This window comes from Protopterus annectens, chromosome 6.part0, assembly GCF_019279795.1.
Source record: "Protopterus annectens isolate FY-2018-M chromosome 6.part0, PAN1.0, whole genome shotgun sequence".
Taxonomy (NCBI): Eukaryota; Metazoa; Chordata; order Ceratodontiformes; family Protopteridae; genus Protopterus; species Protopterus annectens.
The window spans coordinates 1,706,628,367-1,706,651,536 of record NC_056737.1 but is presented as its reverse complement, the minus strand read 5'-3'; the positions used below and the strand labels follow the sequence as shown (position 1 = coordinate 1,706,651,536).

Sequence of the window (23,170 nt, the reverse complement as noted above, 5' to 3'; positions counted from 1 at the left end):
CTGAGGTACTGCTTTAGCAGAGGATAAGAAAAGAGGGGAGGCTCTGTGTTGTAATGAGCTGAAATGGCAGAGGCATGGATTTTTTTTGTGAAGCATCTCAGTTAAGTATTGCAAAATCTGAGGAATATTGGGCATTGATGTGCTTATTCCTTGTGATTAGTTCCAGATACAGAATCTTTTCCATTTGTCAGCATAAGATTTTCTAGTATTAGGCCTTCTAGCCTCCAAAATGACATCCATCACAGGTTTGCTGCGGGATGCCAAGGGTGAAATTAGTTGATTAGCCACTCTGCAAGATTCAAAGTTTGGAGCTGAGTGTGCATAATTTGGTAGTTCTGCTGAGACAGTAGGTAAGGTGTCTGAGGCAGGTGCCACGGAGGAAGGTGTGACACATTGCGCAGGAGTGGGTACCAGTGTTGGCGAGGCCAGTCTGGAGCAATCAGAATCATTTTTGGTTTGTCCTCTCCGACTTTTAGTAGAACTTTGGAGAGCAGAGGCAGAGGGGAAAAGGCAAAGACTGATAGGTTTTTCCAGCTGAATGACAGAGCATCCACTTTCCAAGCTTTTGTGATGAATTCTTGTGCAGAATTTGTCCAACTGATAGTTCTGGGGTGAGGCAAAAAGATCTATGTCTGGGCTCCCCCATTTGCATGTCAGCATGTTGAAAACTTGTGGTTCCAGTTTCCATTTGTGTGGGTCCATAAGATTTCTGCTTAGTTCGTCTACCAGAATATTTAGCTTTCCTGGCAGGAATTGAGCTTGTAGTTGTATTTGATAGGTCAAGGCCGTGTTCCACAATGCCATGGCTAGTCTGCAAAGGGGGTAGAAATGTGTACCCCCCTGCTTGTTTATGTACCACATAACTGTGGTGTTGTCTGTCTTTATCATTAGTTATCCTGGATGAAGGTAGTCCTTGAAGGCTCTCAGTGCATTCTGTACAGCTTGCATCTCTTTCTGATTGATATGTAGGTGCATTTGATTTGGGCGCCATTTGCCCTGAATGCACTTTCCTGCCAGATGAGCCCCAAGCATAGTCTGATGCATCTGTAGTTAGGGTTTGGACAGCAGGGGGTGGAGTGAATGGCAGTCCCTTGTTTTGGTGGCAGGCCTCTGTCCACCATATACCACTGAAATTTCCTCATATGCAGTCTTGCATATGGAATTAGAAGAATGCAGAGGCCATGAACCCCAAGGCTTGCAGAATTTGACTTGCAGATAGCAGGGTTTTTGTGGCCACCTGTTTGAAGTAAGTCATCAATTGAATTTGCTTTTCTGGCGCAAGGAAAGTCATCTGGGCAGTTGTATTCAAGCTTGCACCCAGGAATGTAATTTTTTGAGAGGGTACCAGCTGTGATTTCTTTTTGTTTATGGTGTACCCTAGACAAGTTAGAACCCTTTTTATAAACGCCAGATGCTTTAGAAGAATATCCTTGTTTTCGCCTGCATTAGACAATCGTCCAGGTATGGATATATTTGAATATTTATTTGCCTGCAAAATGCAATTACTGGAGCCAGGCACTTTGTGAAGACCCTGGGCGCAGCAGATAAGCCAAAGGGCAGTGCAGAGAACTGGTAATGCAAGTAGCCTGCTTTGAAGCAGAGGTATCTTCTGCAAGATTCCCTGATTGGGATATGCAGGTAAGCCTCTTTTAAGTCTAGAGTTATCAACCAGGAATCTTTGCCTAGCATAGGTAGTACCCGTTGAAGAGTCAGCATCTTGAATTCTGGAATGTCCAGAAATGTGTTTAGAGTAGCTAAGTCCAGAATTGGACACCATGATTTGTCTTTTCTGGGTACCAGGAAAAGTCTTGAATAGAAACCTTGTCCCTTTTCCTCTTCTGGCACTGGTTGAATAGCCCCTATGTTCATGAGGGGCAGAACTTGTTTCTGGGCCTCTGCCCACTGATTTGAGGGCAGATCTTGCCATCGGTTTGGGATTGGCAATGTGTGGAAATGAAATCTGTATCCCTGGGATACTATATTTAAAACCCATTTGTCCTGGGTAATAAGTTGCCAGTTTCGTGCATGAAGTGCCAGTTTTCCCCCCAAAGGGGCGGCTAAAAGTTAAGTGCTTGGTGATTGTAGAGGGAAGTCATTGAGACTGTTTACCATAGGTTCATAGATTAGTACTAAGCTAACTGCCCTTGCGAGCCATTTTAGGCCTAGCCAATTATCCCTTGTGAGACTCAACCCCTGCACCTTGTGTTTGTAAGGCAAACACCTCAACCATTAGGCCACCCTCCCAACCCTCGGAGGGGCCTTGTTGTTTCCAGATTTGGAGGTGGAGGCACCCCATTGTTTTGTTCTAAAAGTTCCTTGTGACTGAAACCTGGAGCCTTTGGAATGTCTGGATTTGACTTGAGTGGCTCTCAAGGGGATTGGAAAGGACCAGTTCTTAGTAGGCCAGTGCCTACTAAATCTTGGAGGTTGCACCTGTAAGAAATCTTTCACAGTTTGCATAGATTTAGCTTTATCTTCCATCTTTTTTAACACTTCTTCAGCCTTATTATCAAAGAGAAGGTCCTGTTGTAAAGGAGCATCCAACAATTTTGCTTTAACATGGTCAGGCAGAGTTTGCTCTTTGAGCCAAGCATGCCTTCTTAGCACAGATCCAGTTACAGCAGCCCTGCAAGAGGCCTCCAAGGAATCAAAACCACATTGCAAAGTATGTTTTCCAACTTGTTCAGCTGAATGTAATAAATCCTGCAAAACTTTATTTTCCACACAGTCAGAGATTAACATCATTTTCTGTTTAAGTAGTCCCATGATATGCTGTTGATATTTAAGCATATGAAATTGACAGTTTAAAGCCCTGATTGCCAAGGTTGCAGACGTGTAAACCATCTTACCTCATCTATCTAGCGCCCTGGAATCTCTATCAGAAGGGGTAGGATTTTTAGCAGTAGAGGCCTTAATGCCCTTGGGCCCTGAGAAATGGTTTCAGGATCAGCAATAGGATTTTTGAAAAGGAATTTGTGAGAGTCAGGAACCTTGTAGTATTTGTCTGGCTTACAAGGAGCCGGAGGCAGAAAATCAGGAGTCGTACTAGATTCTGAAAAAAACATCATCAACAATGTCTAGAACATGAGGTATAGCCAAAGGCCGATGCTGAGGAAGAAGAAAATCCCCAAGTCGCTTTTTAGATTCAGAGAAATCCTGACTTTCCCAGTGGAAATGTTCCCTTAAGGTATGTAAAATTTTCCCAAAAGAAAAATCCTCAGGGGGAGAAGCAGAAGGAATGGAATCTTCTGCATCAGAGTCCTCATAAGTAGGAACAGACAACTCCTGTTCATTAGAAGAGTCAGAAGAAATAGAATCCTGTTCAGAAGATTCATAATCAATTTCTTGCCTAGGCCTCTTAGAAGGAGGGGGTTGGCTAACCCTGATCAGAGTAATTACATCTTCAGCTATTTTGATCATTTGTTTTTTAGGCATAGGGGCCTGCACATGTAGCCCAGGCGTTGTTTTTTTTAGACACAGATTTAGATTTTGGACTTAGTTTTGAAGATGGCGTCGGTCTAATATACAAATCTGTAGGCCTGAATGCACCCTCAGAAGCCAGTGCCTGCACAGTGGCTCTGGACCCATCTAAGGTAGAGACATCCGCAGGTTCCATAATTGAAGCATCTCGCTGCATACTGGACTCCGAATGGGTCTCAGTAGAGGCCTGCGAATCAGAAGTAGTGGGTATCAGGGGCTGCGAAAGCGCCTGAGTACCGGCGAACTGGCGACTGGCTTAGGAGAAGCATCGTCATCAGTTTTGGACCTCGACGGTCTGTCTCTGTCTTTTTCTTTGCGTTTTTTAGGTACTCCGGTAGTCGGGTTGCTAACAGATGACATTTCTGGATAATTAAATCTATTTAGAAGCAAAAATATATCGACGTTTAATTGTGCGTTAATTAAATTTAGCACAAAACCGACAGCAAGGCACGTTGTGGTCAGGGCCTAGGCAAAGAATACAGTACAAATGAAAATCCTTATGAGGTATTTGCTTCCCACAAGTAATGCAATTACTAACTTTTACTGACATCGGTAAGGAGCAAGAAAAAGTTTCCCCAATGGGGTACTTAGCTTTTAGTTGAAGACTTCAGTTCTGAAACTCGAAAACGAAAATTTCAGGAGTCAGCCGACAGGCACTTGCGAACTGCTTCTGCTTGAGGCACCGCACGGCAAGAAAGGCTGATGTAATGGCATTGGCTGCATTGACAACCTGACGTCATGGAAGAAGGGACAGCAACCAACGCAGGACCCAAGACATTGTTAATCAGGCCGACTGATGGCAACCTGCCAGCAGATTACCCAAATGTAATGACTGCAACAGTGAAACATGAAGAACATCAAAGTTCTATCAGCAGCTTCAGGCACATGCTGGAGTTGGCACAAGGAGAGAATGAGTGATAAAATGCAGCCCGTTCTCCTCTTCTTGGGGGGAAGGTGTGGGGATACTGCTGGAGACATAAAGGAAAGAAATAAGCACTAGCTGTGATACTGACATTGTGCCACTGACCTGGTGTTGCAGTGCAGACAGACAAGTGTCTGAGGGGCACATCAGCATGGAGTCAAGGGAGTTTCTTTCAATAAATGCTAGGAGATTAGAAAACACAAATGGTGGGCATGTGTCAGGGGAGTCTGTGCATGTCTTTAACAAGGTGTAATTGATTGTGGTGTGAGCCACAGGACAGGGGTAGAAGAGGGGTCTCCTGCAGATGGAAATGCTCGCATTTTGTTTTTTTTTTATAGAGTATGCAAATCTTCTACATGGATAATTCACTAACAGACTTGCTTCAGACGTTCTGTTGTTCAAATATGCATCAGCTCATAGGTAAGTACTAAGCGTGCTGCCCTTGTGGGACACTTTAAGCCTAGCCAATTTCTCTTTCAAAGGGGAGAATCAAAACCCGTAACTTGGGTTTGTGAGATAAATAACCCCCAACCCCATCTAGCTGCTATGGGGCTATAGGTAAATTGGGACAAAGGTAGCAAAACTGAACAGCAATGAAATGATCACATATGTAGTACAGAACTTTACAATGCTATGCTATTTAATTTATGTGTACTTGCTAATGTTTCTTGCTTATACTAATTACTTTGTGTTTGCATTATACTTACTGAAAACTGTTGCTCTTTTGTAACTTTCTTCATCTGGGCAAAGCCTGAAAATAGTTCATTTGGATCAGCATTCTAGCCCATTTAACAAATAAATAAATAAATAAATAAATAAATGCTTGTGTTTCTAAAAAAAACTAAAATTAAATTTTGTGATACAACACCACAGATATAAAATAAAGAACAAAAAAACAATGGATTAATGCAATTTCATTGAAATTTCACCAACATTACTATCACAGAAAAAAGTAATATTGAAAGCATCAGTCACTAAATCCCCCCCCCCCAAAAAAAAACACTTTTTCCAGAAGCAAAGCCCCACTGCACTCTTGTGTAGATGAGCTTTGCCAGCCCCTCCCCCCAATCTGGCCTTACTTAAATACATCAGCTCCACAGTCACACTACTATGGGAATGGGCAAACACATCTAAGAAGTTATCTAACTCCAGAGAACTAGCAAACTGACAACATGCCCCTAAGACTTGACAAAGTTGTTTGGGATTCTGGAATTTATGCGGACAGCAACCTAACTTTCGACCAACATGTGTTCACTCTCGTAAAAAAAAAGTCCTGTCAAATATCATCCTCCCCCTTTACTCGCTCATTAGGCCAGTCATTGAGTATCTTGGTAAAGCTCCACTGTGCCGGACTGAGTGTGCTCCTTAAACAATCTGGAAGTGGTGGTGCTGCAGTAGCGTTGTCGCCTCACAGTAAGACGTTGTCCTGTTCGATTCTCAGCTAGAGCGTCTTCTGTGTGGAGACATGCGTGAATGGGCGTACCTTTGTTGAAGGTTGTGAGTCAGAGCTGGCAACTCGGCACGTAAAAATCTACTGCAAATCATTAGCGGACCGGAGTTCCGCTGTGGCGACCCCTAACCGGGAAAAGCCGAAAGACACAAACTGCACTGTTTTTATTTATTTGCTTCATAGGTTGGTACTAGGCTATCAGCCCTAGGGCCTATACAAGCCTAGCCATAACAATTCCCTGGCTATTTCTTCCCACATTATTTACTTTCCTGGACCCCTGTCTAGCAGGGCGACTGACGTGATCCCTGGGGTGAATTTCCTTTCTCCCATCCAATCGTCAAGGTTCCTCTTGAAGAGGTCCAAAGAGGCACTCTGCTTGACATGTATGGGCAATCTATTCCAGAGTCTGGGGTGTCTCTGGGTCAGGAACCTATCCCTCCAGCATGTTTTGTTTATTGTGATGACAAGGTTTAGATCCCTGGGCGTGTAGCTCTGAGGGATTGGGATTTCTTTAAGTGTAGCATGTCCAACAGCTCTGGGTTTGACATGGCCTTGTATGTTAAGCAGAGATCGCCTCTGAGTAGGCGATATGCGACAGAGTATAGCTGGAGTTTTTAAGGCGGTCAGCGTAGGGCATCTGCTTTAGGCCTGTGATTCTTTTAGTGAGGTATTTCTGAGGCCTTTCCAGTTGTTGCAGATGTCTTGAGAGGTACATACCAAATGGGCGTTGTATTCTATAATGGGTCTAATGAGGGATGAGTACAGTGGGACAATGACCTCCTTTTTCTGGATGAAAAGCCCTTCGTGATGAGGTGTGCCACATAGAAGGATTTCCTGACTGTTGTGGCGATGTGGTTATCAAAGGTGAGACCACTGTCCACCTGTGTCCCTAAGTCTCTTATCACACTTTCTGTGTTTAGTGTACTGCCACCTATATGGTAATTCATGGATACATGTTTTTTCCCAAAGGGGATAACGATACATTTCTTGGCATTGAGCTTGAGCCCATGGCTCTGGCACCAAGCATCTGTTTCTGTAAGGCCCTTTTGTAGAGTATCCACATCATTTGGGGATTCAATAATGGCTCCCAGTTTGCAGTCATCTGCAAACTTTGTTAACCAGAGTCCCTTAGTGTTGACCTGTACTTCAGAGAAGTAGATGCCAAACAAGAGCGGCCCCAGGACTGAACCCTGAGGTACTCCACTTGTCACTTGTCTGGAGCTGGATTTGGAGTCGGAGTTGGCTACTTTTACAGTGTGGGTTCTATCAGTAAGCCATTTAGCAACCCATTGGGTGACATAGGGATTAATGCCCAACTTAGTAAGTTTATCTATGATTCCAGAGTGGGGGATGGTGTCAAAGGCCTTGGCAAGGTCTAGATAGGCTGTGTGGACCACCTTACCCTTGTCCATAGCTCTGGAGACTGATTCAAAGAAGTCAATCAGGTTCAGGAGACAAGATCGGCCCTTCACAAACCCAAACTGGGTGGGGTCCAGTGTTTGAAGGTTGCCAATGTCTTTGTTTATAAGTTCCATGATAATACGTTCCATGGCCTTGCAGATAAGGCTTGTCAGACTGATGGGACGGTAGTTTCGGGATCCAAGGTGGATCCCCTTGTGAACTGGGATAACTGTAGCTCTGCGCCACTCAGTGGGCACGAAACCTGAGGTGAGGCTATGATTAAACATGACACTTAGGTGAGGTGCCAGTTCATATTGTAGTTCATGTAGTACACAGCCCGGATGTCATCTGGTCCCATGGATGCTGTATTCTTGGCTTTAGAGAGTGCATTTTGTACCTGTGTGGCCGTTATTACTGGAATTTGGCAATCTTCCGGTATTGAGATGGGCCATTTAGGGGGTGAGAGGGGGGTGAAGTTGGCACTGAATCGATCTGCCAGGATATTGGCAATATCCTTCGGATCAGTATATTTAATGCCATTCTGTTTTAGCTCAGAGCAGATCTGAGCATTGCCATTTAGATTCTTGACATAGTTATAGAATGCTTTGTGGTTGTCTTTGGAATCTTTGGCAATTTTATTTTCGTAACTAGCTTTGGAGGATTTTATGAGGCATCTCAGTTTCTTACTGAGGCTAGTAATGGAGATTTTTGCATCCTGGGATTTTCCTCTTTTCTGCAAAAGTTTCTTTCTTTTGTTGTAAAGTTTGTTTATGGCAGGGGACCACCAGATTGGCTTCCTTTTTTTGGATGAGAGCATTTTGGTTCTATTTGGGATGGCACGATTCATGTATGAGTGGATGTGCTCATACAGTGCCTTAGTGTAGGATTCAGCAGTTGAACTTTCAAGTTGAGCTTGGCTGAATTATTTACTTATCTGTGTCTGCATTTATATATTTGATGACCTCTGGATGAATTTTGTTTTCTGATCTTTGCTGAAATTTTTATTTCTGTTCTAAGGCATTTGGCACAGCACTTTAGCTTGAACTAACTGGTTCCACATAGGGGGTCCTATACAGCTCTCTTGGGCAGCAGGGAGTTTGTGGTGAATTCATTCCAGAGTGGAAAAACTAACAGCTTTTGTGTTATCTGATTGCCTCAAGGCTTGGCTTTGGAAGGGTCTTTTATCTTGCTCATATAAAAATATTACCTTTGTGTGAATTTCTGCTTATCTTGCTAGAAGTTCCATGGTGCTTGACTGAGAGTGCTCCTTAAACAATCTGGAAATACAGAGTCAATTTGAGTATATTTTTTGCACTTTAACTGTTCAGTGTTTCTTAACAATACTGCACTGTTTTTATTTATTTGCTTGACTGAATTATTTACATACTTGATGACCTCTGGCTGAATTTTGTTTTTCTCCCACAAAACTACTGTTTTGTTCTTAATGTTTGTGGCTTTTGCAGTTGCCTGCCTTTACTGTAAATTTGATCTGGAGACTCCTCCCAGTCCCATCTCATTAGCTAATTCTACCTAATACAGAGATCATTTGGGAAGGCCAAACCTCTTAGTTCCTTAACCTTGAATTATCTTCTGTTCCTCCTCTCCCTTTCCACTTTACTACAAAAAACACTTTATTCAGCTGTTTTTACTATATTTGTATTTCCTCCACCTACTCTTGTTACTTCATCTTGCTTTTTATGCTGCCTATTCTCTAAAGTGTTAAACAGCATATTTCATGTTGCATTTATTACTGTTTGTTTACAGCCTATTTAAATTGTTACTCTAAGCCTCTTAGTTTTGGTTTAAGCACTTGTGCTTTAGGCCTACCCCTTAGCTCTCCCTGGTCTTTCTTCCTCAGATTCTGACAAATTCAGATGGACAATTTCCTAGAGTTCTTCCCGCCAGTCTGGTTGATATTGGCATCCTGAGACAGTGTAGCAACTGCCTCATGTACACAGACAATCATCTACTACTACCACCTATGCAATTACATTAGCAACCTAGAGTCTAAGCTCTCTTCCTCACAAGCCAGTATATCTGGCACTGAGAAGGTTGTCAACACAATCACTACACCTCAAACACCACCCACTCCTACAAAACACACACCTACATATGTGGAGGTCCTCAACAAAAACATACCCAAACAAAGGAGACCTCTGAGGCAAAAACACACGTGATCTCCACAGCCCTCCACACCACATACCACGCATAGTCCACACACCTGTCTCTCACAGCTACTAAGGCTTAAGCATAAACTCAACATATTAGTCATAGGAAACTCCACTGTGAGACACACAGATGTGCCTCTCATCAGGATGGATAAGGAGAAAATCATGGTTAGTTATCTGTCAGGGGCCAGAATATGCCATATCACATACACACTCAAGTCTCTCAACAACAGATACTGTTATGACTCTGTCATAGTCCATGTTGGCATGAATCACTTGAGATGTACCTCCTTGGACTACATAAAGACAGACATGAACAAGCTCGATGAATATGTGTCCCAGGCAGGTATGTCCCTAGCCTTAAGCAGCATTCTACCATCACCCAGAATGATGCCTCAATACAAACAGAAAATGACTAACAATTGGATTAGTTTCTGGTGTCATTCCAGGGGGATCCAGTACCTGACAGCCAGGGAAGATATGATCGACAGACCACGATGCTTTGTCAGAGATGGCCTGCATCTGTCTCACTTGGGCTTCAGGGTTCTGGCAAAGTTCTTGCCTGCCCCATAGTGCCTTTTTTAGGAAGGGTAATGAGGTTAAAACTACCAACATAAAATTTCCAACAAAACGCAAATTAAACGTCATGCTGCTAACTGCTGAGTTTAAACATGAAACTGCACTCATTGCAAGCATTCTATCCCTGGAAAATGCTGACATCTGCGCAGTTACAGAAACCTGCTTCAAACCTGTGGAGAACATGCCGGCCTTACCTGGTTACTCATCTCATCATACATTCAGACCCCAAACTGTGGGAAGTAAAGCCAAAGGAGATGGGAGTTTTAATATACATTAAAGACATACACACCTCAATGCTGGTCAAACAGTATGAAGCACAGGAGACACTCCGGGTGCAGTTAACCATTGACAAGACCCCTATTCAAATCACAGCTAGCTACTGACCCCCAAATCTGACTCAAGATGTCCAATCCGCCTATCTGGACCTCTTCAAATCTATCAAGATTTAACCCATGACCCTGATCCTGGGTGACTAACTATCAAACACTGACTGGAAGAACTACTCATGCCAGAACACAAGATTCCTTGACTTTGTCAATGCAAACACCTTGGAACAGCTAGTCAATACCCCCACAAGAGTTAATAATATCTTGGACTTACATGAGTAACCACTGCAGCACCCCTACAGTATCATCCTCTCTGGTAGTATTCGACCATAAAGCAGTCACTTTCGAAGTCACCATCTACCTCGAGCCACCCTCTAGCTAGGATCAAACAAAAAAACTTCTCCAAAGCTGATTACAGCCACCTGAGAGATGGTATAAACAGCTTAACAACCCCTTCTCCCTCTGTAGGAACTGGCATCAATATCCAAAACTATACCAAAGCACTATACGAGCATTTATACAGATGCGTGGAATCAGGTGTACCCGACAGGACTAAATCATCCTCTGCAAGGAAGAGTAAACCTGACTGGTGGACATCTGCAATAAATAAACTTTATAACAAAAGGAAAAATGTCTGTCCAGGACCAAGAAGGAGCAGGTGTCCAAATGGAAGCAATCTCTCCTTAGCCTGAACAAGCAAATAACAGAACTAGTGAAATCCTCCAAAGCAAACTTTGAGCCAAATTGGCCATATCTACTAGAGACAATCATAAGGCCTTCTTCACATACATCCGCAACCTCAAAGGAAGCACTCAGATCTGTTCAGAACTGGTGGTCAAGGACACCACATATACAAATGCCGTAGATATAGCATACTTGCTGGCTGACAAATTCAGGGAAAACTTCATCCCTTTGTCCCCATCAGTAAAGCAGGACATCCACAGTACCTGCAAAAATACAGCTCCCATGGGACCCAATAACATCCCAGGCTGCATCCTACATGAACTTAGGCAGGAACTTGCAGCACCATTAGGTGCCTTACTCAACCAAAGCCTAAGTACCGGCTTTGTCCCATCTGAGTGGAGGGCAGCCACTGTCATGCCTTTGCACAAAGGTGAAGTGTCAACCAATCTGGGAAATTATAGACTCATCAGCCTAATCTGCAAAGCCATGGAACGGATTATCATGGACCTCATTAACAAGGACATTGGCAACCTCCAAACACTCGATCCCACACAGTCTGGCTTCATCAAGGGGAGGTCATGTCTGTTAAATTTAAGCCAACTTCTTAGAGACAGTCATCAAAGCCATGGATGAGGGGAAGATGGTGCACACCGCCTACCTTGATCTGGTCAAAGCCTTCGACACTATTTCCCACTCAGGCATAATAAATAAACTCTCTCAACCAGGCATTGATCCATCTGTTACCAGATGGTTAGCAAACTGGTTCACTGACAGAACCCACCTAGTCAAAATAGGGAAGCCACCTCAAGCAGTAGACCTGTAACGACCAGCGTACCCCAGGGTTGAGTCTTGGGGGTCTCTGTTATTTGGGATTTACTTATCTGAGGTGCAGGCCAAAACCAGTGGCTATGGCTGACCAAGTCTGCAGATGACTACAAGCTGGGCGCTGTCATCAATTCCCCTAGTGATGTGTACATCCTCCAAGAGGGTCTCACCCAAACAAATGTCTGGTACCAGAAACATGGCCTCAAGTTGAATACCAAAAAATGCATCATCATCCCCTTTGGGGAGAGTGACGTCTCCACAAAGTATCACCTAACAGCATCCTAAGCATGCAATCAGTCATGAGGGATTTGCACACCCAGGTTGATAGTAACCTGACTTTTGACCACCATGTGACTTCCATTGTACGGAAAGCCTTCTACATGCCCCACCTTATAAGTAAGGGTACCTCATCCAGGAACAAGGAGGTCATAACATTCCTGTATTCTTTCCTTATAAGGCCTGTTATTGAGTATAACATCCCTTTCAGCATGTACCTCGTAAAATGCATATAGCAGCTGGAGAGACCATAGAGGTTCCTCACCAGAAGAATCCAGGGCCTCAAACATATACCACAGACAGACAGGGTTAGCCCATCCCTCTACTCGATTTCATACAGACTCCTCAGAGGTGACTTCTGTCTGGCATACAAGGTGATCTCGGACCCGGCCTTGATGGGACTGCTGCATATCCGCCAAGTCAAGCTCCACTCAAGTAAACAACTCGCGCTGCCTCAACCTGGTCTGTGACATCAATAGGACTTGTTGACGGAACAGATTTGTGTCCCAGAGACTCCCCCATCTGTGGAATAGACTTCCTCGCCATGTCAAGCAGAGTACCTTTTTATTCCTTTTTAATCGCAACCTGGGTAACTGGATTGGAAATGGAAAATACACCTTTGAGATTCCACCCGTGTCCCTGCTGGACAGGGGCCTCGGGTGCTGACTTGTCTAAACATGGGCTAAACTCTTGAGTAGGCTTATAAGGGCCTCAGGACTAATAGCCTAAGTAACTTCCTATGAGCCTATAGTGCCCCCTTTACATGTATCTATCCAGACACATGCAACAACTGGAGTGCCCAGAGAGATACCTTACTAAAACAATACAAGGCCTAAACAAAATGTCGTAAAAGAACAGACTCAAAGCCCTGTCATTAGACTCAGTTTCATACAAACTGTTAAGAGGTGACCTGAGTCTGACATACAAGGCATCCTCCTACTCAATACTGATGGACTTACTGCACATCATCAAGTCAAATAGAATTAGAAACAATTGGTCTAAAAATCTAAACCTCTTCTGCAAAATCAACAGAATGGTTTGGAAGGTCTGAAGGGACAGGTACATCTCACAGAGGAAACCACTGCTCTGGAACAGATTAACCATCCATGTAAAACAAACCTCATCCCTGTCTATATTCAAGTGCAACCTGGCTCTATGGATGGATAACAGAAAATTTACCCCAGGACTGCCCCTGTGCTAATAATGAACAGAGGCAGCTCCAAAATGCTTAATCTCATGCATGGGTCCCCTCAAATTATTTATGCTATGATTCCAGTTATTCTCACTTGGGGTAATATACAGTTATCGACCATGGGATGGGTAAGGCCAAACACCAAACGGGACAGATTAATTCAAGAACTAAAAAGGAAACCGGATAGACTTAAAATGTCCTGCAAGGGCAGCTATCCTAATTACTTGTGAACACCTTTCAAATAAAATAAAAAATACACAGTAAAACATCCAAATTTAAGCACAGACTACTGCAAAACTAGATTAAAAAATATAATCACAGAAAAGAAATGGGTGTGGTCAGTTTCTTTTTGTAAGACTTCTCAGTGAAATTGTTTTTTTGATGCTTGATAGTGATTGTGGCTTTGACGAAACTGCAGTTAAAGAAATTACATGATTGCAGGAACAGTTTGCTACTTAATCTTGCAAGACCCTAAACTTAATCTGTAATTTTGTGTGTTTAAAATCACACTGACTTAAACATTTTAATCCAGCAATGAAATACTGCTAAAAGCAGAGTTTCCACAAAAGAAGAAAATGCTTTGCAAAGTCATACATTATATGTTCAAGCTCTTCTAAACAGTTACTGAACTCATAATTTGTTTAATTTGCTTAACACACATATAAAAATGCATACTTTCCACAACACATCACCAAACTATAAAAAGAAGGGTATTCATACAGTCTCATTTACATATAGCTTTGCCTTAGCTCCTATCATCTTACAAATCACGTATACATTGATAACCATTTTCAAGTACAATTCTAATTAGTAATGAAAACCTTGAAGCACAGTTTTCTGTCCAAATTGCATTTTCTGCTGCTCAGAATAAGTAATATTGCTGAATAAATTTCAGTACTTACGAAGATTCTTCAAACACTTTCACTTTCTCACAGCCTTCAGGAGGTTCCCGTTTAAACATGTAACTGTTATTTGGCTTTGGTGATGATGCATACTTCGGCAGTGGTGAACCATTTCCATTTTCTGCAAAAATAAACAAACAAACAAATAAATCACAGGTTAAATCAGAAGCCCGACAGGGACACTATATCTCACTTTTTGAAATGCATGGTAAACAAAAACATTTAAAAATAAAAATGAATAAAAACAGTACTTCTGGGTAAAACTGAATGCACGATCTGGCTGGTTCAAGTTCAGAGTTACATAGATAATTTCCTGCAGTTCTTACCCCATTGTTTTTTAATCACAGTTACACAGTCACTGATATACAGACACAGATGCAGTGTCATACATTGTTTTGTACTTGACAGCAATGTAAAATGATTGGGCAGCCACGGCAGTGCAGTGGTTAGCGTCACCACCTCACAGCAAGAGGTTCTCTGGTTCGATCCTCGGCTGGGGTGCCTTCTATGCAGAGACTGCATGTCCTCCCTGTGGTTGCGTGGGTTTCCTCCCACATCCCAAAGACATGCAGTAGGTGAATTGGACACTCTAAATTAGCCCTAGGTGTGTGCGTGTGTGTGCCTTCTGTGGAAGGTTGGGTGCCAGGCTGGCAACTCGACAGTGTAAAATTCCACTGCCAATCATGAGCAGACAGATGATCCGCTGTGGTGACCCCTAACTGGGAAAAAGCTGAAAGAAGAAGAAGAAGAAATGTAAAATGATCACTCACAGCTTATTCGTGTGTGCGTGGGATCACTGCAGTGGATCTAAGAGCAGCAAGTCAGACTTACTTTCTTTCAATTTCTATCACAGTCGAATGTCAGCAATGTATGCAAAAAGGGGATGTCTCTTGTGGTCTGGGAAGGATGTGTGTGAAAGCAGTGGATCAGTGGCACAGTAGTGCAGTGAGCAGCATTTCGTTTTCCTGGTGCTTGCGTTCTCTGGTTGACTTCTTGCCTGTGGTTTCTTCTGAGTGGTGTGTGCATGTCCTCCCTGTCTCTGGGTACATTTTATATGTTTTGGTTTCCTCCAACAGGTGAGTTTGGTGCTCTTCCAATTTGCCTGTAGGTTAGAGTGCAGTGTGTGTGTGTGACTGTGAATGTGCATGTGCATCTTAGGGCATTTTCAGTACGTGCATGCATGTGTGAAAAAATAATATCAAAGATTTTTATCTGTGGGAACATACATAACTCTTCTGACAAGAAATAAAGCAGTAAAAAAGTGAACCAGCAATTAGCTTTCAAAAATAAGGCATAAAATGAATCAGAGAATATCTAGATTCTCAGAGCTATTTGGGGCATCAAGGTCCCAGACCCCAGCTGTATAAGGGGATTCTGACAGAGGTTTAGTAAGCTGCCTCTATCCTCACCCTCAGCTCTGGGACCTACCTAAATTAAAATCTGCTTCGGATGTGTGCCAAAGGCAAATGTCAGTCCCTCTGCCTAGCCTTTTCAGCAGGTAGTCAAACTGGCACGTAAGAATGAAGTCTTGAGCATTAGGGAGACCCAGCTATAAAAAAGTACACATCATATGCACCACTCTGTTCTTTCTACACCCTAAGAAAGAAGCACAATGCTATACTAGCAAATGCTTTTGGACAGGACTAAGAGTCTAAGAATAAAAAGCTCCATAATAAACACCCATCATTAAGAGAAAAGAAGGAAAGGCACACTTAAGTACTACATGCACATGCATAACATCATAAAAGAGGACAGCAAAGTGTATAAAATATCTTTCTTTACTGAAAACATCTACGAGTGACACAGGGATAACAAACACAATGCTTGCAATGCATGTGAAGTAAAAAATGAATAAAATTCCCATCAAACTACAATAATTTTGTAAAATCAGTGACTATATGTAGACACCTAAAAGGATGCATGAGCTGTGCAAGGCAAGGTGGAAGTACGGGTTGCAGCCAGGGTTGCCAGATTTCCAGCCCCCCCAGGTAGGGACAAAAAAAAAAAGGAGGTCTCTCACAGCAAATGAAGACAAAAAAAAAAAAAAAGGTCTTTAAAGCGGAACACAGTTCCACATTAAAGAACAGTAGCTCTGCACTAAACACGGAGCTTCCCGTGTTTAATGCATTGCAGTTCCACATTCAACACAAGTAGCTCCGTGTTTAGCGATTTTTGATTGGCCCGTATACCGGCATATGGGCCAATCAAAAATCGCTGAACACGGAGCTTCTCGTGTTTAATGCGGAACACAAGAAGCTCCGTGTTTAGCAATTTTTGATTGGCCCGTATGCCAGGTATATGGGACAATCAAAAAAAAAAAAACAAAGAAAGTGGAGGCTGGCCGGGATTTAAACCGGCAGGGCGGGACTCGGGATCAGGCTGCTGATCTCGGGACAGTCCCGCCCAAATAGGGACGTCTGGCAACCCTGGTTGCAGCAAACAATTTATCTAAAAGTCTACCCTTATGGATTTATGGAGAGCATACACACAGTACTATGTTAAGTCTAAGGATCTAGGCTACAGGAGACACTATACAGCTGGCTGACTATCAACCACAACATATTCAGCTCTCTATAAGTGGAGGGTTTACAAGACACCTTACATGACTAAGCTGAAAAACCTGCCCAGGCCCTGACAGAACGGACATCCATTTTGTATATCTCACTGCAACTGTGAATGGAAATCTCAGCAGCAAATGCCTGGCAGAAATATATTTGGAAAAAAAAAAAAGCTGCATCAGTAAGCGGTGATCTAGTTTAATGGAATACAGCTACACCTGCAGTGGAATATAAATCACACCAGTCCAACACTTCATAGCTCTGTCATAGTTAAACTCTTTTTTCTAGAGGCTCCTTTAGCTGTTTAAAACTTTCATTTAAAGGCTCACTGCTGCTTTTCAGCTGTGAGAAACATTTCTGCAGTTTGTTTCTAAGTAGTGGGTATATTTGTAGCATTTCCATATTCAGGCTTGTATTTGGGCCTAGTGTTTGTGGAGGCTGTGTGTCTGAGCACATATTCAGGGACATTTTGGTTTAGCCAAAGCCATCAGGCAATTTCAGTGAGAAAGAATTGTTTGAGGTCATTGGCTGACTGAGGTCAACTGGACTACAGCTTAGACTAAGCACCTCATTGGTTCTTTTGAGATTTCTTTCTTAAAAGCTGTCTCAGGTTTCAACTTTCTGTTACCTAAGAAACTCAGTTGTGAGTGTTCTGCCATTTTACACTCAGCTAATCGAAGGAAGGACACTCAGCAAACTCAGAGCTATAATATATAACATTAAGTATCCTGTTTTTTGTTTATTTTGTTCTTTATTTCTTTGTTATTTATAGCAATTTGTGTACTGTGTATTTTTCTAGCTAGTTTCACTGTGTGTGAGGTATTAACTGGAAATTGTCCACTTTTATTAAGCATCTGTTGGGTTGTTTGTTTCTGATAACTTTTTTCCTAGAGGCTCCTTTAGGTGTTTAAAACTATCATTTAAAGGCTCACTGCTGCTTTTCAGCTGTGAGAACATTTCTGCAGTTGTTTCCCACCACCCCTCCCTGTTGGTATAGTGCTTTTATAGTTGGTGGCTTTGCAGTTGCCCTCCCCTAGTGTAAATTTGATCTGGGACCCTCCTCCCAGTCTGGTGTCATTACCTCATTCTACCCAGTACAGGGAGAACATTTGAGAAGGCCAGTCAGCTTAGTTTCTGCTACTCCTTTCTCTCTTTCCACAAAAAAAAAAAAATCTGCTTTTACTGTATTTGTGTTTCTTCCTACTTTATTTTGCGTCATCTTAAAAGTACTCAACTGTATTTATTACTGCTTGGTGTAACTCATTCTAAGCCTTTTAGTTTAAGCACTTGGGCTTCAGACCAGTTGTTTTACATTAAGAAGGTTTGTGGCCTGCACTGTACTGGCAGAACAGGTAGCTTACATCCTTCTAAGTTGGGAACTGCTGATTGAGGGCTCAGTGTCTGTTATTCTAAAAGTGTATTAATTCTGGTTTAAGCACTTGGGCTTCAGGCCAGTTATTTTACATTAAGAGGGTTCGTGGTCTGCACACTTGTGGGAGGATAGCTTTGTTTATAACTTGAGCACTAATCAGGGCATTCTTTAAAGTATTCAATTGTGTTATTTTACATAAAGAAGGTTCGTGGTCTGCACTCTTGTGGGAGGACAGGCTGGACTCTGCCCTTCTGAGCTGGGAATTTCTGGTTAGAGGCTTATAGTGCCTGCATATTTGAACTGTTTCTTACTGAAATTGGTACACCTTGTTTGCTGTAACATAGACTAGATCCAGGCCTGCTGAATCTAGCTTTGTTTGTATGCTTGTTATTTCCCTGAAACGCTAATTCCACCTAAAACGCGGCTTCTCAGCGCTTCTGTGGATCCCTAGTGATATCTGCATTGCTTACTGTACTTATTTCCTTGTTTCACTTGAAAGAAAGTTACTGTTTGTCATTTTTGCATTTAAGTTACTTGTAACACATTGCATTTAAGTTACCTGGCACTTGCTCACTAAAGCAATTATATAAGTCAGCACTAAAAAATTAAAAGCACTACACCCTCACAAACTCCCCTTGAGTACCTTGTTCCCCATTGGCCCTTTATTTCAATTATAAAGGAATTCCCAATAGTATTCTAGCATGTCCAAAGGTCAGTTGTCAATCTCCTCTCTGGTCCAGCTGGTGAATCTGGGAATCTTGAGGCAATGTTACAACTGCCTCATGTACACAGACAACCCTCTCCTCCTCCCAACAAATTCCAACACATGTGAGAGATGCAACCATATAGCCAAACTGGAGGCTAAGCTCTCTCAACTCAGTACTGGCGTAACCAGTCAGGAGGAGAAGGAAACTGCACTCACTACAATTCCAGTCTCACATAGACCTACCACGACAGCAAACCAAACACAAACACACAAAAACAAACTCGGAGGCTCTAAATAAAAATCTGCCTAAGCAGCAGAGACCTCCAAAGCAGAAACCCAAGCAACCGCTACCCCAAAACAAAACACGTGCAACACATAGCTCACAAAGCCAGTGTGCCAAACAGTCACAGCCCTTAAAGCTAAACAACACACCTGATACACTTGTAATAGGGGACTCTATCGTCAGGCACACTGACGTCCCGCTCACCAGGCTGAACAAGGAGAAGGTCACGGTGAGCTGCCTGTCAGGCGCTAGGATCCACCACATAACACAAGCACTCAGGTCACTCCAAGGCAAGTACAAATATGACTCAGTCATTGTCCATGCTGGTGTGAATGACCTGAGACGTACCTCCCTGGACTACATGGAGAGAGACATAGAGGAGCTCTCTGAGCATATAGCCCAGGCCGGTATGACCCTGACCTTGAGTAGCATCTTACCCTCACCAAGAATGATGCCACAATATGAAGACAAGATGATAAATTTCAACAATTGGCTTAAGTATTGGTGTCATTCAAAGGGGATCCAATGCCTGTCAGGCTGGGATGACATGCTCAACAAGCCACGATGCTTCGCTAGGGACGGCTTGCACCTGTCACCCCTGGGCTTTTGGATATTGGCAAAGGCTCTTGCTACCCCATAGTGCCTTTTTTAGGCAAGGCTCAAAAGACAAACCCACCTCCATAGGTATCACAAGGGATAAGAAACTAAGAATAATGCTACTCAACGCCAGAAGTCTAAACCTCAAGATGCACGCACTCGAAACTCTCCTTAGCATGGAGAACATCGATATCTGTGCAGTAACAGAAACCTGGTTCAAGGCTCCCGAGAGCACCCCAGCACTACCAGGTTATACCTCATACCATGCTTTTCGGCCCCAAAACTTGGACCAAACCACAAAAGGAGGGATTGTATCAATATTCGTCAAAGATACCCACACCTCCAGGTTGGTGGCACAGCACGAAGCATCAGAGACTATCCATGTGCAACTAACAGTGGGTAAAACTGCCTTCCAGTTTATAGCCTGCTACAGACCACCCTCCCAAACCCGGGAACCCCACTCAGCCTTCCTGAGAACACTGGAAAATATGAAGGTCTCTCCAAACACCATTATATTGGGAGACTTCAACTACCCAAACATAGACTGGGAGCATTACTCTAGCTCCAACACCATAGCCCAAAGGTTCCTAGAATTTATAAACTGAAATGCTATGGAACAATTGTTACCACTCCCACAAGAGGGGAAAACATACTGGACCTGATCATCACCAACATGGGGACTCTATGCTCCAGACCAGAAGTGTATCCCTCACTGGTAAGATCAGACCATAAACTAATCTCACTGGATATTCAAATCCCGACCCCACCCCCTGCCCAGAAAACCACAGTGAAAAACTTCTCTAAAGCAAATTTAACACTCCTCAAAACCAAGGTGGAATCCTTCAAAGCCCCCAAGCCTGTGGAAAATACGGCCCAGACCGCAGAATCCTTTATAAACGCATTCTATGAACACCTTCAGGAATGCATGGATCATGCAATCCCAAATAAAACCGAGACCCAATCCTCCAAAGGCAGATGTCCTGTCTGGTGGACCCCAGTCATAAACACAATAGAAGGAGGAAGCTACTACATGATAGAGAAAAATCCCAAAAAGGGAAGGCATCTCAGTATTAGCAAAAAACTAAAGGCACTCATAAAATCATCTAAGGCCAGCTTCGAGAGAAAAATTGCACAGGACACTAAGGATAATCACAAGGCTTTCTTTAGTTATGTCAGGAACCTGGGTGGGAATTCCCAGATATGCTCAGAATTAGTCCAAAATGACAAAAAATACACCGAACCCACAGACATTGCCAACATCCTAGCTGACAGGTTCAGAGCAAACTCCCCCCCCACCACCAAAAGGGCAAATATCTATCCCAGCAGAGTTCTGCCCCCTGACATTCCAGATGCTCAGGTAAGAGCTGCCCTCTCCAAAGCAAAAAACACAGCATCAATGGAACCAGACGGTGTCCAGGGCTACGTCCTACATGAACTCCAAGAAGAGCTAAACCCAAACATAAAACTACTGTCCAATCTCAGCCTTACTACAGGATATGTACCCAAAGAGTGGCGTACAGCAACGGTGGTCCCTCTCCACAAAGGTGGTGCCTCAACGGATCCTGGAAACTATCACCCCATAAGCCTGACTAGCTTGGTCTGCAAAGCTATGGAAAGGATCATCATGGACCTCATAAATAAAGATATTGGGGACCTACAGACACTGGATCCTACCCAGTTCAGCTTTGTTAAGGGCAGATCCTGCCTCTTAAACCTGGTCGATTTCTTTGAAACAGTCACCAAGGCCATTGATGAGGGGAAGGTGGTCCACACAGCCTACCTGGACCTCGCAAAAGCCTTCGATACAATACCCCACTCGGGCATTATAGAGAAGCTCACCAGCTTAAATATAAACCCCTATGTCACTAGATGAGTTGCAAACTGGCTCAAGGACAGAACCCACATGGTTAGAATTGCTGGAGCCATGTCAGACTCCAAACCAGTTACAAGTGGTATCCACAAGGCTCAGTCCTGGGACATCTCTTGTTTGGTATATATTTCTCGGAGGTACAGGCCAACACGGAAGGACTGTGGCTGACCAAGTTCGCAGATGACTGCAAACTGGGCGCCATAATCGACTCTCCAGCCGACACAAGCATCCTCCAAAACGGCCTCATAGAAACAGACAACTGGTGCCAGAGCCATGGCCTCAAGCTAAACGCCAAAAAGTGTATAGTCATCCCCTTTGGCAAAAACAAAGTGCCCACAAATTACCACATAGGTGGTAATCCATTAAGTATGGAAGAAGTAATTAGGGACCTGGGGACCCAAGTTGATAGCAATCTCTCATTTGACAACCACGTGGCCAAAGTGGTTAGAAAAACATTTTATATAGCCCACCTAATCATGAAGGGATTCACATCTAGATCAGGAGAGGTCATCGTGCCTCTTTACTCATCCCTCATCAGGCCCATAATTGAGTACAATGCCCCTTTTGGGATGTACCTTACCAGACACCTGCAGCAACTGGAAAGACCCCAAAAGTACCTCACCAAGAGGATCAAAGGGCTCAAACAGATGCCATGTGCTGCCCAGTTAAAGAAACTCCAGCTCTACTCAGTGGCATACCGCCTGCTCAGAGGCGATCTGTGCCTGACGTATAAAGCCATGTCCAACCCGAATTAATAGACATGCTGCACCTCAGAAAATCCAAATCCCATCGAGCCACGTGCTCGAGACTTGAACCTCAGCACTGAAATAAATAGGACATGCTGGAGGGACAGATTCATAACCCAGAGGCTCCCTTCACTCTGGAATAAAATCCCAGTCCAGGTTAGGCAGAGTCCCTCATTGACTCTCTTCAAGAGGAATCTTGATGAGTGGATGGGAGATCGTAGATTTACCCCGGGTATCACTTCTGTGTCACTGTTAGACAGAGGCACAGTATACTAACCTCGAAAAAGGGCATAGCAAAATTAATTTAAAATGGGTGGCGAAAGCCAAACACACTCTGGCTAGGCTTATAAATGCCCTAGGGCAGATAGCCTAGTATGAACCTATGAACCTATAGCAGAACACTATACCATTTGAAAGCTATATGGAAAGGATCTTCTTTTTAACAGATCATCTTGTTTTCCATTCATAAAAGATACAAAAGAAGCTATGCCAGTCAATGTTCCTTTAGTGTAATATCTGACAAATCTGTAATTGCCCAAACAATAGAAAAGTCTTTCCTTCTCCATTACCTTGACCGGAAAAGAAGACTGCTAGCCAAAAAGATGAAGTTATGTTTCAGGAAACAATGATGGCATATAAGAGGGACTCGGTGCTACTTTGTCATAATATAAAAAAGTGTAAAGCTCCTTATAAACAAATGCCTGTAGTATTCAAGCAATATAGTGCAACCAAGAAAATGGTCTTTCAAAGCGATAAATCTGAGTTTTGCTGTTACAAACAGGCTAAAACAGACACAAAGCTGTTTTTTTTTCCCAAGCGCCATACTTCAAAAT

General features: G+C 43.1%; 1 protein-coding gene across 2 annotated transcripts in view; it reads right to left on the bottom strand.

Moving 5' to 3' along the window:
• FAM117B (family with sequence similarity 117 member B) overlaps positions 1-23,170 on the bottom strand; it is a 1,541,712-nt gene that overhangs the window by 78,904 nt on the left and 1,439,638 nt on the right. For both annotated transcript variants that reach the window (XM_044075095.1, XM_044075096.1), the window contains exon 7: positions 14,206-14,326. In XM_044075095.1, coding sequence (XP_043931030.1) covers positions 14,206-14,326 — 121 coding nt within the window. The remainder of the gene's footprint in view (positions 1-14,205; positions 14,327-23,170) is intronic.